This window comes from Dermacentor andersoni, chromosome 3 (assembly GCF_023375885.2).
Source record: "Dermacentor andersoni chromosome 3, qqDerAnde1_hic_scaffold, whole genome shotgun sequence".
NCBI classification, from domain to species: Eukaryota; Metazoa; Arthropoda; class Arachnida; order Ixodida; family Ixodidae; genus Dermacentor; species Dermacentor andersoni.
This window is the reverse complement of record NC_092816.1, coordinates 165,344,935-165,360,651: the sequence shown is the minus strand read 5'-3', so window position 1 is coordinate 165,360,651 and position 15,717 is coordinate 165,344,935. Positions and strand designations below refer to the sequence as shown.

At 46.6% G+C, this 15,717-nt stretch overlaps 1 protein-coding gene across 1 annotated transcript; it reads left to right on the top strand.

Moving 5' to 3' along the window:
- Nucleotides 1–2,033: 2,033 nt before the first annotated feature.
- LOC126524509 (uncharacterized) lies at nucleotides 2,034–15,183 on the top strand. The gene is made up of 2 exons (XM_050172810.3): nucleotides 2,034–3,858; nucleotides 13,691–15,183. The coding sequence occupies exons 1-2, from the start codon at nucleotides 3,243–3,245 to the stop codon at nucleotides 13,915–13,917; spliced, it is 843 nt and encodes a 280-aa protein (XP_050028767.2). The 5' UTR covers nucleotides 2,034–3,242; the 3' UTR covers nucleotides 13,918–15,183.
- The last annotated feature ends 534 nt before the right edge of the window (nucleotides 15,184–15,717 follow it).

The window sequence follows — 15,717 nt, the reverse complement described above, 5'->3', positions numbered from 1 at the left end:
GCGACTGGCCTATGTGAACGTCTTTGACTCGCTCAGGCCCTCCGCGTGCGTGCGCGAGCTCACCGCGAATTTCATCCCCCTCCCCCTCTCTCTCTTTGTTACCTTTCCACTCCCTCTTTCCCGTCCTCCAGAGTTGGATAGCCAACCAGATGCATTTCTGGTTAACATCCCTGCCTCCTCTCTTTATTTCCTCCTGCTCCTTAATTCTCCTCTTCGTCCTCCTCAGTAGTTATCAAACGTACTAAGTTAGAAAAAAATTCATGGATTTACGTGCACGCTAAATAAAGAGACGTCGCAACAACAAACCCAGGTGCCAAGCTGTTAGACGTTATACAAGTTGTACAAGTTATATGACGTAACAGTTTGCCAATGTCTGTAGTCTTGCTTCTGATACCTTGCATTCTCAGACGGAATACCAGAGCTTCTCAGGCGGAATACCAGAGAACACGCCTGTGATTGAAAGGCACAGCACAGTGTAGCACTCAAGAAGTCGCCGCTAGGCAACTGCCATAGAATTTACTGAAAGTGACGACGCGGTCACATACCGTTGTCTCTTCGGGCGGCAAGAGACGGCAATACGACGTAGGGTCACACTATACATGAGGGTAGGGCAATCTAGTACGCGAACTGAGAGCCAGAAAGCACTAGAGTGGTGTATCTCCGGTCCCCCATACTCGCGAAAGAAATACCAAGTGATTATAACGCATCGCAGAATGCGTTCGTAATGTTGACGTGGTTTTCCTGAATATCCCAACTCTCCAAAGGTTTCATTGCTCTAGAGCGGAGCTAACATTATTAGCTTCCTTACGGCTCAGTATACTTTAGTACGCAAACAAAGTTTCAGCAAGCGGGAAAATCAGCTTGATTTTCTTCCGCAGCAACGAATAGTTAAAGTATTAAGCTAGAAGCGACTAGTACTACGTTTCATACGAGTTATTGGAATTGCTTCAGAAAAACATGGCCACCCACCGCGGTGGCTCAGGGGATATGGTTTTGCGTTGCTATGCGCCAGTACGCGGGATGAAATCCCGGCCCCAGCAGCCTGATTTCCATAGGGGCGAGATGCAAAGACGCCCGTCTCCCGCGCAATAGCGGCACTTTAAAGATCTCCTGGTGGTCCAAATTATTCTGGAGTCGCCCACCACCTCATAATACACTCGTGGTTTCTGGCACGTAAAACAGCAGAATTCAATTCAGCAGAGAAATGCACGGACACCAATTTGTTTGGGCTTCTTAAGCTATATTAACTGCATAAAAATTGCGCAACCACACTATGCCATTTGGCTAATGCCAGTCTGCATTTTCACATGCTTAAGCAATGGTAGTCGACGTTGAAAAATAAATAAATAAATAAATAAATAAATAAATAGATTTAAAAGACAAGAGATCGAAAGTAATGCAATATAGCGCAAAAGGACAGAAAAATTAGTAAGGACGTACATCGTGTAGGTTACAGATGCAATCTGTTATGCGCTGAGCTTTGTCCTCTGAATTATGAGAATGAATGTAGTATTATTTTATAGAAATAAACAATGAGAAATAAATGCTGCCTTTAGGGCAACCTCAATGCAACACGCCAACCCCATCCACAGAAGCGCCTCAAATCCCTTTGACAGCGGTCTTATGGCGCACGTATGTGAAAAATAACAGAACATATGAGAATGAAACCAGTAAATCCCGAACAGCCGGTTTGCCCCCACAGTCGGTGGGCGCTCAGGGACATACAAGAAACCTCGGACGAGGACGACGACGGCTCCCCTGTCTGAAATCGGGGATGTGACGAAACCAAAAACAAACGGAATAACTGAACGAGGACAGATACATCCGCGACAACACGACAAAAAAAAAAAATATGTAAGTAAGCTAGAGCCTACCCGGAAAACAGATAAATTCCAGAACAGAAGGAAGTGAAATAGGAGTAGAAAAAGGGAGAAAACGGCCTCTCTCTTCGGGAGCTGGGCTCCGAGGAGGGAGGATGTGCTCGGGCTCAGAGGGGAGGCCAGAGCGCATGCGCTCGTTCTTCGAGCAAAGGCGGCTGTGGCGGCGTAGCGGCAGCGCGCGTTCCGTTGCGCAGGGACAGCGCCACTTGTTGGCCTGGCAACGCTGGTCCTCCGGGAGCATTCGAGGAAAGGAGGGATCCGCGGAGGCAGAGGGAGGCTCCCCCGTCTGGAAGGGGGCATCCGCGAGCCCCGGAGAACGCTCTCTCATTCCGATGCTGTCGCTCAAGGAACCCGGCAGCATCGCAGGGGATCGAGGAAGCGGTGGCGCGCCAGCGGCGTCCTGCGCCGTTGCAGCGCTCTCGGCGTGCGCGGCAGCTTCTTGCACGCAAGAGGAGTGCGCAGTGCTACGCGGTTCGACCGACAGTTTTGACGCCTTCTCGAGTTGTTTTCTCGGTTGAGTGCTCGCACCGATGAGAGCTGCGGAGGCTCTGGGATTCTCGTGGCTTCGCGATCGCCAGGACGTCGAGGAACACCTCGGAGGACGGTGCGCTTGCCGTCAGCCGTGCAGCATTCGGTAGCAGCGACATCGAACTTCGACCGGACCTCTGTGCGCTAATAAGGCAGGCGGACGTGCATACTGTGGTAGCCGTTGGTCGATTGCCAGACTGCGGGTTGGTTTGCATTTCGCTAAGAACCTTCCGCAAAGGAGCGCGTAGGCACCGTAATTTCGTCTTGAAACATGATTACGCGGCAGTTTTATTCAAACTTTGTCGCGTAAGCACCAGGAAGATAGGTTCCCCCCAATGCTTACACTTTTACAAGCCAGAAGTACAAAGGATTGCGTGTTTTCTTAGGCTGCTAATTACAAGAGGAAATGCACTGGTGATATGAAAGCAACAGGAAGAATATCAGCAACAGTTCTATAGTAGTTTATAGGTGTTCGCCTTTCGGCGTTTTGGAATCTCTCCGTATTGGGCTGGTGTACTGATTTGAGTAGCACGTGTACTCCCCTGTGTACTATAGATTTACTTCAGTCAGCAAACTTGCATCTTTGCGACAAAACAAAGATAGGAACACTCATATAAAGAAAGTGTGCCAATATAATGAGAGCCGTTGTGAATCCAACGAGAAAGGGGCGTACTCCTCACGAACTTCAGTGAGCACAAGTCGGTATCAAATTCTGACATACGTACTGATGAGAAGCTTGATTCGCTTCGAGTGAAACGACCCTTCAAAGAACACGAGAAACAGTGAAATCCGTCCGGCAATATTTGGCAAGGCAGATCAAGTGAACTGGTATCAATGATCATCCGCAAAGGAACTAAATGTCGCGCGTCTGAAGGCATCGGGCCGGCGTTAGACAGTATTGCGCCCGGATTTTGTTCCGCGCACCCGCTTCTCTGTCCCCCAGACGTCACGACCGCGGCGCTGTTCCTTCCACCGCGGCGCGTGCACGTCTTGCACCACAAGACATCGTGGCCAGTGTCCGTGGCGTGGGCGCTGCTCTCCACACTAGTTGCCCTCATGAGTCTCGTGAGCCTCGTTCAACCCGAGTGGCTGGTGCGTGAGCGGACGGACGTGTACAGGCCTCCGTTGACCTATGACCCCGATGACCTCGCGTACATGCTGGGTCTCTACGGGGCCTGCTACCGAGACTCTGACGATGCCATCAGCGTAGCAGCGGTGAGGGGTGACGCGCTGTGTTTCAGGTTCGACGACACGCCCCCTGGTCACGAGGAACCACACGGAGGTGCCAGGTTCCCTTCCGTCACGTGGCGTGCCGGATTCCTGCTGTTCAGCTCTGGGTCGGCGGTGCTCTGCATCGGGGCCGTGCTTGCCATCCTGTCGTTAGCGATGCACGGAACGCCCAACAGAGTGGCCGCCGCCGCCGTCATAGGACATGCCCAAGCAGCTGGCGGTAAGCGGCGCGTGCTTTCAAGCCGATAAGGATTGGAGATTTTTTTTTTTTTTTGCGTTACGGCTGGTCAGAGAATAGTGATTTTACTTCTTGTCGCTCCTCCCGCAGTTTCAATGAAGGGTAACTTGATATGGTGTCATAACCGTGTGTTCTCACATGTGTTCTACTATGGTTTACGACAAGTAAAACGTCAGTAACATACGCCGGAAACAATGAAAGAAGTGGGGACATAACTAACGCCGCATCGTTGAGTACCTTAAATTGATTTTGCATTTTTAGATCTTCTGCTAAGCTTGAGCACGGGGACACATATGAGATAACATCAGAACTGCAAAAAGAACGACCTGCGCTGTTTCATGTAGATTTATGGCTGCGGCACTCCTGCAAAAAAGAAGGCAAATAAGAGGGCAAGGCTCCTTTGACGCTGTCAGCTATAGGGTATCCTTATTTGGCGTGACAATGTTTATTCGTTGACTGTAAGGCAACCCTTCTTATTTTTACACAACCTTTATCTGGGTACACAGAATGTTTCCGAAAGTTATTACAAGCATTTTAGCGTTGTCGCTTCCAACTCCTACTTTGTCTACTTTATCATGTGTGCACAGGCTCATAAAATTAAATTATGGGGTTTTACGTGCCAAAACCACTTTCTGATTATGAGGCACGCCGTAGTGGAGGACTTCGGAAATTTCGACCACCTGTGGTTCTTTAACGTGCTCCTAAATCTAAGCACACGGGTGTTTCCGCATTTCGCCCCCATCAAAATGCGGCCCGCCGGGGCCGGGATTCGATCCCACGACCTCGTGCTCAGCAGCCTAACACCATAGCCACTGAGCAACCACGGCGGATGCGAAAAGTTCGAGTTCATTGACACCTTTCAGATTTGGTGCCGTGTACTTGTCGCCGCTTGTACGACTCAACAAATGACAGTGGCAAATTTTATGGCCATATTTGCTGAAATCTATGCTACCCCTCGGTGTTCTCTGACAGCGAAACTTACACGAAGCTCACTGTCGTAGTGAGGGATGGAGTTCAGTAGTGCGAACAAAACTGAAAGTTAGTGCAGCCGTGCAAGCAAATTTAAAAAAAAAATTGTTTTTGTGATTTCACGGCCGACACCAACACCTGGCAGCATTTTCCTAATCTTTGCTGCAGCAAAAGCATACATCTCTCTATGCGCAAGTCAGTTGTTCTTTTTACAATATGTCTCGGAATATATTCCTCGTTGATCAAGATATCTGGTCGTGATTGCGCCAGCTCCCATACGGTGTTTTCAAGAATTTGCTAACTCACCAAACCTAACACGCATCTGCGTTAATTACAGTTTAACTAAGCATGTATAGTTTTCCACAGTACTATTTGCATTTGTTTCCAGTTTGACAGAAAGCAAGAAGGTTTTGTTGCAACCTTCTTGTTCAAGCAAACGACATACTGAGCGCAGTCTTTTTTTTTTTTTTTGTTGCATGAAAGTGCCGCTCTGAGCTTTGGGAACGTCCTCGTTGGGTACACTAATCCAGCCCCCGCATGTTGCTAACTTTTGCTTTTCATGAAGCTCAAGTGCAACACAGTTCTCTTATGTTAACGTGAAAGTGCGGCACACCTACACAAGTTCAAGGCCAGTCAGAACCCATCAGGGGAATTAGGACGGCGAGAAGATTGCGCTCTACCGACATCATGTCTCGCACTCCCGCTTCGCAGCTGGCACCACACAATTGAGATTGATCTCTCGGAGAGAGAGCCTATAACGGAGCAAGATTATACAGCAGAGTGCATTTCCAGCCGTAATTCGGGGGCCTAAATTGTAGGGCTCATCGTGCAGCCATTGAGGAACAAATGATGCCGTTGTGCGGCAGCTACGCAACGTGTAACTGAGTGTTGCGAGGCACTTCGACAACAAAAGTTGCCACAGCGTGATTTACTTCAATGTTGTATAGAATGCTGAAGTGCTCCTGAGGCTACGTGGTACGTGGCAGAGTAGCTGTCACAGCCTGCTGCGTTATAACTGCAGTGTCAGTACCCAGAAGAGTCTTCTCTTGCAACCCTAAAGCAGTTAGGAACACGTATTGTTTGTTAGTTTGCTTTTGTTTTCACCGGTGCAGAAACGTTCTTTTTCTTTAGTCTTTTTATCTCCCACGGATGTGTTGTTTTACTTTTCGCCAGTGCTCGCTTTGATCTAAATATCAATGCTAGTTGCCGCTGTTTCACTTCAGTTTAAGACACACTCGCTGTTTCAGGTTACGCGCCAAACGTGTTACGTCACAAGTGATTCGGCTTCAAGAATAATTCATGTTGTCTACGCAGCACGAATAACAGATCGTTTTAGTAATGCATTCATTACACCGCGTACACTGCACGCTAGCGCTTTGCTGAATGCGGGGTCGCGTGTCGCGACAGTGCTTTTAGTTGACAAGAGTGCCCACCTGCGTAGACGAACTCGTAAGCCACCAAAAAGTAGACCGGAATGTTGTTGACTACCCTTAAAGCCACTGCTTTGGAAAAACGAGTAGTCTCGTGCTGTCTCGAACAAGACGAGAATGACAACAGCGGTACGCAAGGACCGCACGTCTGCGCACGTTAGGATCGAGTACGCTCGCGCTGCACAAAACGTGGTGCTCGTATGACTCGCAGCGAGTGGATTATTAAAAATATCCCATACAGCTAATTCCTGAATAGACGCTAGCACATTTGAAGGCGCTACAGCCGAAGTCGGGGCATCGATACATAGCGGACGAACTTAGAAAGGGCGAATGCATCACATGTCCATTGATTGCGCTTCTCTATCCCTGTAGTGTTGTAGCTTGCTTAGCCGGCACAAGGTCGCGCTCTAAACGGTTTTCCTCGCCCCTACCTTTCTCCATTCCAGCAGCGCCGGCACCTCCGACGCGCGTGACGGTGTAACCAGAGAAGCGCGGGCCACGCGCACAGGGCCCCGTTGCCGCGCTCTTTCCCCCCCTCTCACCCAAATGGTCGACTGCGCGCGCATTCCTGTCCATGTGCCGTGTCCCCGATGCGGACGCAAGCAGCTCAGGGGGAACGCATGCGCGGGATGCATACGGGGGCTAGAGGTAAACAGCTTCGCTGTAAGAAAGAAAAAATAATGCATTGAAGATAAGGATACTCCCTAACGCCAATTTTGATTTCTGAAGTGAAGGCGCTAAAAAGACGGAGGACAAAGAAGAAACACACACACACAGGGCGCCTTTTAGCGCCTTCACTTCAGAAATCATGCTTAACCAACACGCCCAACTATCCATCCTAACGCCAATTTTGAGGACGGCTGTTTAGGTGTTTTGAATTCGCGATATATTACGGCAGAGAATTTGATTCTGAAGGACAAGGAGCTCTCGTCGGCAGCGATGGGTTTTTTCTCAGGCAGCTTGTTTACCAGCAGCGGCAGACGAAGCATTTCCACCTGTTGCGTTGCTCAGTGTTCATAAAGAAACAGTGAACACGGTAACGCGTGGTTCGCGCGGAGCGCATTTTCTAACGGCGGCACGCTCCAAGTGAAGTAGCGCATGAGCAGTATTCCCGAAGCCCACGCCAGCACTGGGTGTCGGCTCTGGCTGCATACCTGGCCATGCCGGCCACTCCGCTTTCCTCCTCAACTTTTTCGCCATATCCTCCTACGCTTCCCTCCTGCTGGTTGCGCTGCACTCTCCTCAACGCTTTCTTCTTGCGTCTTTCATCCCACACTGCTCTCCGCGTTCGCTTTTATCTTCCGCTGTGCTCGTTCGCACGGTTACGCCGACGCCGACGCTCGCCGCAGGAACGGCCTCTTAAGAGCTGCGCTCTAAAAACAAACGAGCAAATAATAAGAGTACTAGCAGGGCTTGTTAAGGCAATTATGCTAAGGAGAAAAATAGCGCGCCTCCAGTCGTGTTGTATCACGTCCTCGTCCCTATAGCTTTGCACTATTTTTCCCCTCATAGATGATATACAGCTTTAAACTATCAAATCACCAAAAAAGGCAATCACAGACTTTAGTCGAATGTAGCCACAACTGAGTAACTTATGTGTCTTTTTACGACGGGTGTTAGTGATACATAAACAATGAAGTGACTGCTGTCTGCACTTACGGGAAATATTATAGAAAACATTTGTGTACATTTCTTTCAAACTAAAACTTAACAGTTCACTAATACGCGTGCATTCATTGTAAGGAATGTCAATACATGTGTAACTTTAACTTACACGGTGCAAGGACACCGATAATTGTGTAAACAAGCCACGTATATCTTCTTTTTTTCCAAGCACAGAAACACCTATTGCCTATGGAATCACATGATTGATTCATTGCCATCATGTTCATATCTACACTTATAAACTAAGCTGTCACCACACCTGACAAGAAATTGAATCGCTGTCTAACGAGAACCCAAGTTGGGCGTGGCTAGATTGAAGAAACTAGTCATATACAAAAACACTGAACGTTCCTTCATATTCCTGTTTATGCAGATCCAGTTTTGGTCTGCATAAGTTGCTTACTTCGCAAATCAGAGCCAGATTATTCACTTCAGCGACATTTGCAGCAACGTAGCATCCCCTGAGCTTCACATTGTAGCAAAATGACGCCGACTTCTAGTTTTTCCTGTCTTCAAGAGGAAATTTTACATGAAACCAACTCCACTTTTCCTAGTTGCACATATGGAAACCACAGAAATGCTTTGATGAGACAACCACTCGACCTATTTTAATGAACTTTCTTGTATGTGGGAGACGTTATAATCTAGCAAGCGTAGGAGGCCTAATTTCAATTTCTGAACTTAGTGTTATACAGAAATAGACAAAAATCCGTGCTAAAAAAATTGAAGTACGAATATTCCATAATTGTAACTCTGCAACAGAAACAGACGCTGCAGTTCTCAAGTGGACCAAATTGATATTGAATATACAGCTTAAGGGAAATCGGTTACATTGTTTATGAGGATTATGCAACATTTCTCTTTACAAACAAGTAATGTATTACAGAATTAGGAGTTTTGTTGTCCACTTTTAATGTAATATTACATGCAGTTTACTGAAATGTCATGACATTTCTTTTCATTACGGATTTACAGAGTTGTAACCTCAAACTTTAGTTTTTGGAAATCCTGCCCTTAAAAATGCTAATGATATTAATCTAAAATCCACTTCCTGGAGTTTGTAGGTTTTTGCATTTCCTTTTAGACGAAATAAGCCTAATCGAACTCGGTGCAGTTGTCACCGAGGAACCTGTTTCTTCGTTTGCATATATTTTCTTTTATATGAGCTCCCAATGTAACGTTTCGTCTTAACCCGCACAACTTATTATTTACGCCGTAGTTCCATGCGTATTACGCAACCATAATAATGAAGAATGCGTGGAACGGGTTGGGCTTTCATTTGAGGCCGTGTGTTTCCATAGACTACTGGCATGCGATGTCTTCGGGAGCAGATTGCTCCCGAAGACATATGGCAAGAAGGGGTGTTGATGAAAGGACAAATACGTAGAGGTCAAAATAGGGCCCACGATGAGTCGGTGAACTAGTCGCTAAGACACGCTCGGGCCTGGTCTGATGCATGCCACAATTCATGACGAATGATTTTGATAAATAGTTATGAAAAAACAAAAAACAGAATCCCGAAGATGTACCCCTGCTTTTATCAAAAATAAATTATTTCGGGATGTCTTTTCCGTTATGCTTGGTATGGGTGATGCCCTAGCGAAGATGCTGCAGATACATTGGTGCTTGACGTATTTCATAATTTTCAGGCCGTGAAAGCGCAGCCGCCATACTTCGTGAGGGAACGTAGGCTTTTATTTTAACCTAATGTTAAGGGTGTCTCGAAATGAATGCAACAAATAACAGCCCAGTATCCTTACTTCCAGTATAACATTCTAACGCTTAATTCGATTGTCCTGACGGAGTTATGTTTACTTTTGTAAGAAAAAGCAAATTGCGAGAGAAGATCAAGTATTTCTAACAGCGAAAAGCTCGTCATTCGTAGACTGTAACAAATTATGCACGCGATGTATATTGCTGGATTGAGATTGGTTCGCATTTGTTGTTCAAAGAAGAGAAATATTATGTAAAGCTGTGATATCTTCGTCAAGAACATGTCCATTACTCTTTAAATCCCTCTCTGTAGACCGCTTCCTCTTACATAGCCCAAGAATAATCACTGGTATTTTTCTCACGTTCACAGCTAGGGCTGTGATATCTGTGAACTGGTGCAGCTTCATAAGCATATCTCTGTTGAAGCGCACGCCAATACTTGTGTATGTGCAATGCGAACAAGTAGAGATTCGTGTACCATACGAGCCTCCCAGGCCTCACTTAGCTGGCGTATAATGAATTCATTTGATAACGCGTACTCCTCGCGCCATCTCTCCACACCAAAGCCCGCTGCTGAAACCAGTAGTCTATCCCTTGCTTTGTCCAACTCGCGCAAGCCATAACTTCGCGCATCCCGAGCCCTGATGGGGGCAGGAACCCCGCACTCGAACTTATCCGTCCCACGAACGCGCGGAGCACGGAGCGATGACTCGACCTCTGCACTTCTAGCATGCTGCGCCGTCAAGAGAAAGCCATCTTTCAGGCGGATAAAGGAGGCCGAATACCGAACGAGACAGGTCTACAACCAGAAGAGCTTTAATCTTTCCCCGCAATCCGGCACTCTTTGTATTGTGCGAGGTAACGCGGCGAGGCGATGGGAGATCCCCCCAGCGTCCGGACCGACCTATGGAATCTCCCCCCACAAGAGGGATGCCTCCTCCCACCCTTCCTGCCGCCACCTTCTTTGGCCCGAGCCCGTAGCTCCTGCACCCGATCAACAGGATTGCTAGCTGACTCACCGCAAGCGTTGCGCCCTTTCACCTATATTAAAGGCTGGCTTTGCTTCTTTCCCTTCCAAGAGTAGCACCTTTCACCCGCGGACCCTTTGTGCCAATGCACCCTTCAGTGAGATGTCCGGAAGTCGGTAGCGCATAGTTCCGCATAATCGATTCCTTCTTTTTTAGCCCACAGCCACCTTACCTCTGTGGTGGAGTTCTGTTTCAGGATCGCGCCTATTCAAATGGTGTCTTCTCACAGTCCGTAAAGACGTCAGTTCTTGCTTTCGGGTACGTAACTGTAGCATCGAATGTAGACATCTAGGCTCTAGTGGCAGGCTATATAGTACGTTTAAATTGCGGTTTATATTTGGACCAATGAAAAGCAGCCCTCACAATGCGACGAGAAAAAACGAGGTTCTGTCGTTTCCTTTAATTTTTTTACAGCACACCCGTATCAACAACATGCTATGGCAAGGTTTAGCTCTACATTAAGGGCATATTGGATCATTTTACGCACATTTTGCTTTGTACAAAATCAGTCATTCTCAAACGATTCAGCATTATTTTGTACAGTATCATCAAAAATGTGCACTTATTTTGATCTACTCTTTTCCACGAGCAGTTCAAATCTCGACCCTATTATTGAGGTAGCTCTCTTAGCTCTTAATTTTGTTTCGCGGTTTTATTCAGGACGTTTACACCGTTTCATGCAATAATTTGGTAAGTGGAGTTTAACAGATTACTTGTCCGAGCTTGTGTCCCCTAAAGCATTACAGGTGGTGTTTTGTAATAAAGATACTTCAGCAGAATAATTAGGAAAATTAAAATAATATATGTTTATTTGGCTCCGTGTGGTATTTATGATTTTCACGCTGTGCATTGTTACACGTAATATCCGTTATTGCTTTTGCATCATAAAAACCCTCAGTTCGAGTGCCTTGAGTTAAACTTAAAAAAAAAAAAACAGAACAGACCATAGAGCCAGCAACATCTTCTTACGCAGACTATACCAACCTATACATAAATGCAAACGCATGATGAACGTAGAAAAGAAAGCCCCGTCTTACATACCCTTATTGCGAAATTTTATGTTACTGTTATTACCTCAGAACGACAGAGCACATAAGGAGAAATGAGCTAGTCGCAGAGACTACGTACGTAAACGCAAGTCACTGACTACCGTAACTGGCCAACAGCAGACCAAACAATGCCACTCCACATTTTGGATTCCTTGACTGCACAGTGGGAAGCTGCGGTTTATCAACATCAATTTTCCTTCGATACTTGTTTAATGCTTAGCTTTCGTGTTATACTATAAGTGGCTATCGATCAGTTCCATAAATATAATGGTTGCGTGCCATACGGCGCGGTGGAAATTATAACTACGCATATGGATGTCTAACGTTACCTTCTCTATAATTCGTCATATTCCTCTAACATGTAATTTTTTAATTACCTTTGAAACCAAAGACCAGGGAAACAATTGAATCGTATTACTGACAAACAGCAAACTTTGACGGTACGCATAGCAGGTGTGAAAAATCCCATTTGGCCGTGAAATCGTGGGACATGGTGCGGCCCCGCAGACCTAGACACTGGGCTTCAGTCCTGACAATCAGTGTCAAGCCACGGCTCTCGGCACCGCTCGCACGTTTCTCTTCCCTCCTTGCACTAGCCTTGCTGTAAGGGATCACGATGGCAGTACGCAAAACATTTACAGTCAAGCTGAAAGGAACATGATTAGCATGGCACGTAAAAAAAAGACGCAGTATGTTGTACAATTATAACGACAGTGCGCTCTTTTTTTTTCTTCATACGGTTACGCACAGCGTTAGGTTCCGGCAGCGTTGGAGAACTCCCTGCGTAAGGCTTTTTTAGTGGCGCAACCCCAGTGTGCAAAATGTCCTTGGTCGTATTCACACTAAGCAAGGGGACCAAGTCGTTTTTGTACCTTCGAGCAGTGATTTTGCTGTGCATCAGCTGTATTCCTATATCAAAAGTGAGTGATCACCGAAAAGTCGCACCTTGATGATGCACAAAACGTTACAATCACGCGCACAGCAGCGCAACGGCGCGAACCTTAACGAACATCCTATTTACAAGGAACAACCTGTCTGTTTGGGGTTTTCCATAATAAACAGGACGCAAATTATCAAGAGTTCTTTGAACAAGCACCTTTTATTGACCAATGCATTTCTTTAATGTGAATATTTTTTTGCCTCTATATACAGTTTTTGTGGTGGTTGATGGTCGGTAGTGGTCGTATCTTATTCGCCGATGCAAAGGTGCTGATGCAATGGAGACGTGCTCTCCACCAACTGAGTCGCAGGGCTCCTTCTTTACTAGATGGACATGCTGTGACACTAGAACATTGAATCGTTCGAATGTTTAAATGATGTGATGGACTTCTCAGACAGGATAGCATATTCTGCTTTCGCGCTCCCCCTAAGGCTGCGTGAAAAGAGACAGAGCGAAGAAGGATGGCCGTCGCCGTCCGCTCTGGCGCTGACACCATTGGAGACAACACATACATGAAAAATTGGCGTTAAATGTACAGTCAGCTATACATCCGCTACTGACGTGCTAGTCAACGGCTATGATACTGACGCAATGATGAATTAGACAAGGAACGCTACCTAAATATCCTCATTGAAATAAATATATATATCAAATGTACAATTCCTTTATTACAGCGAATAGTTTACTAGGAGTGTACAGCTATTCGGTTACAATGGGATTCTTAGTTGATGGTGTTTCTGCACAGGCCTTGTCCTTTTCGTTTTTGTTTTCGGATGGTATAAACTACATAAGTTTCTGCGCGCTTTCGAGAGCTCTCAGCAACACAATACTACGCGAAATCAATAGTAACTGAAAAATTACCGTGTGGTAGTGCTCGAAGCCACCAGTGTCTGACATCTACTTGCTGAAAGACAATTGAAGCTGCACGTGTGTTTTATGCATTAGTACACGTTACCATGAGCTGTTTAGTAAGCTTAAGGTATTGGGAATGTAACCTTAACAACAATTCTGTCACCGCAGTGGTTCTGCAGGCGACGGCTCTTCTACTGTTCCCCTGGTTCCTGGCCACGCCCTTTGCACAAGCTCACTGCGGTGACGGCTCCGGAGCCTTCTCTCTCGGGCACTGCCGCCTGGGTTGGGCTTCGGTTCTCGCTGGTGTCAGCACACTGCTCGGACTCTACGGTCCTGTGCTGGTGCGCTTCGTTTCCTACCCAGTCTACACACCGTGCTCTTGGAACGTGCTATAGCTTCTGAAAAGATGCAGTCGCCTGTAGGAACTCGGTGACTGAACTTCCATCTTTGCTGAGCGAAGGAGGACACGCCCATTGCGCAAGCGATGGGCAGACATTGACGAGGCCGCAAGCGAGCGCAAAACCATTCACGAGCGCTAAACGTAAACAAGGACTGTTTGCAACACCACAAAGCATGCTTGATGTGAGTGAAAGTGACGAATGTTCTTCATCCGTCGGATTCACTGAAGTCTAAAATCTGCGGTGGGGACATTTTTTAGCTGGTGGTGATCAGAAGGTCGGTCGGCAACGTGGTGTCTCTGCTTACCTTTTGTAAATTTCCAGTGGGAGAGACGTTGAAGGACTGCGGCACGACGCCCGATATCTGTTTCCGCAAAGGAAACTTGCTGCGCGCCTCCGACCAATTATGCGCGCGAAAGTGCGAGTTCTGTGCATGCGATATCTTCCTGCGGATCGCCGTGAAAGAGCGGAAAAAGGCGGTTTTGTCGACCTTTGTTTGTCTGGGGCAATGCTCCGCAGTGCTGGCAGCGCTTGTTCTCGACAATAAAACTGTCGGTTTAAGATATTTAAGGCAGGTTAGACGTTTCTGGCAAGTAGCCTCTCTTGGTACGAAAACCTACACAGATAACAATCGTACTGAAAGCTACCTAGCTAAAAGTGAACGAGGTGCGCAAAATTTGTTGTGCACAGCATCATACTTGTTGCACAGACCAGTCTGATAATTTTGAGTGCACACTGTAATATCAGATGCGTCAGCGGGTAATGTTGCGGAAGCTGGGTACGGCATATGTCGCTGGTCATACAGGTAGTAATAATTGTTTCTATACTGAACATAACAAAACAACTTTCTGTTTAGCTTATCAAGCGCTTAATATCTCTTTTCATAGACACAGCGCTCAGAAGCGTGCAATAAGATTCACGTAAACAACAAACAAATGTATTTTCCGTGAATATGTCTGAATCGCAATATTTTTGGCCGGAACCGTGCAGTATCTGCTCTGAAAAGTGTGCGACCTGAAAGAAAGTAGCCTCTAGCTGACGCTACCGCATGCTTCGAAAGGTGTGCTTTGTAGGACGACTGTGAAGGCATATCGGTGCTCATTAATCTGTTATAATAACGAGTGTACATAGCAGTCCCCACATAAAGATTGCTATGCGGAGTGTGAGAAAGGTGCTGTGACGTATTTTACATATATGTCAACCCTTTGGTACAAAACAATGTGGCAGAGGCTGGATACATCGAATAAAGAATAATGAAGGTGAGCACTCTGTGTAACCTGCACGCTTTTCATTTTTTCCACGGTGGCATCACCGCTGCAGCCCACTCTTCGATTTCTGCAAAGAATACTGCTGCTTAGAAGGAACAAGGAAATAGACAGGTAAGAGTTCCAGCTTCTACAGCAAGACTTTGAAGCGCTTCTGGCACTTCTAGGGGCCCGCCATCTATTGCCGAAGACTGCGAGAGCCGTAAGAATAAGTAAAAGAACTGCCACAATAACGCGCAATTTGTTCTTATCGAATGGTTACCGCCAGTGCTTGCTCACCGTGGCTTTGTCGTCAGTAGCACAGTCATCAAACAGTTACCTCAGTGCGGGCTGGGCTGACAGCGGGACATGGGTGTCACGATTAAGAGGGCTTGTTAATTTTAAATGTCATTGCGAGAGTAACTTATTATGCGGCCAATTTCATAAATATTTTGCTTCGTAAGTGACGTTGGCCATTAGCCGTCAACTTCGGATAATGATATGTCCTGCTTCACGATTCGCGGGAATTTGTTCTTGCTAAGATATCTGCGTA

Excerpts from the sequence above, each read along its gene's own strand:
- LOC126524509 (XM_050172810.3), top strand. The coding sequence starts at position 3,243 with ATGATCATCCGCAAAGGAACTAAATGTCGCGCGTCTGAAGGCATCGGG. Across the intron at positions 3,859-13,690 it reads ACATGCCCAAGCAGCTGGCG|TGGTTCTGCAGGCGACGGCT; the intron begins GTAAGCGGCGCG and ends CTGTCACCGCAG.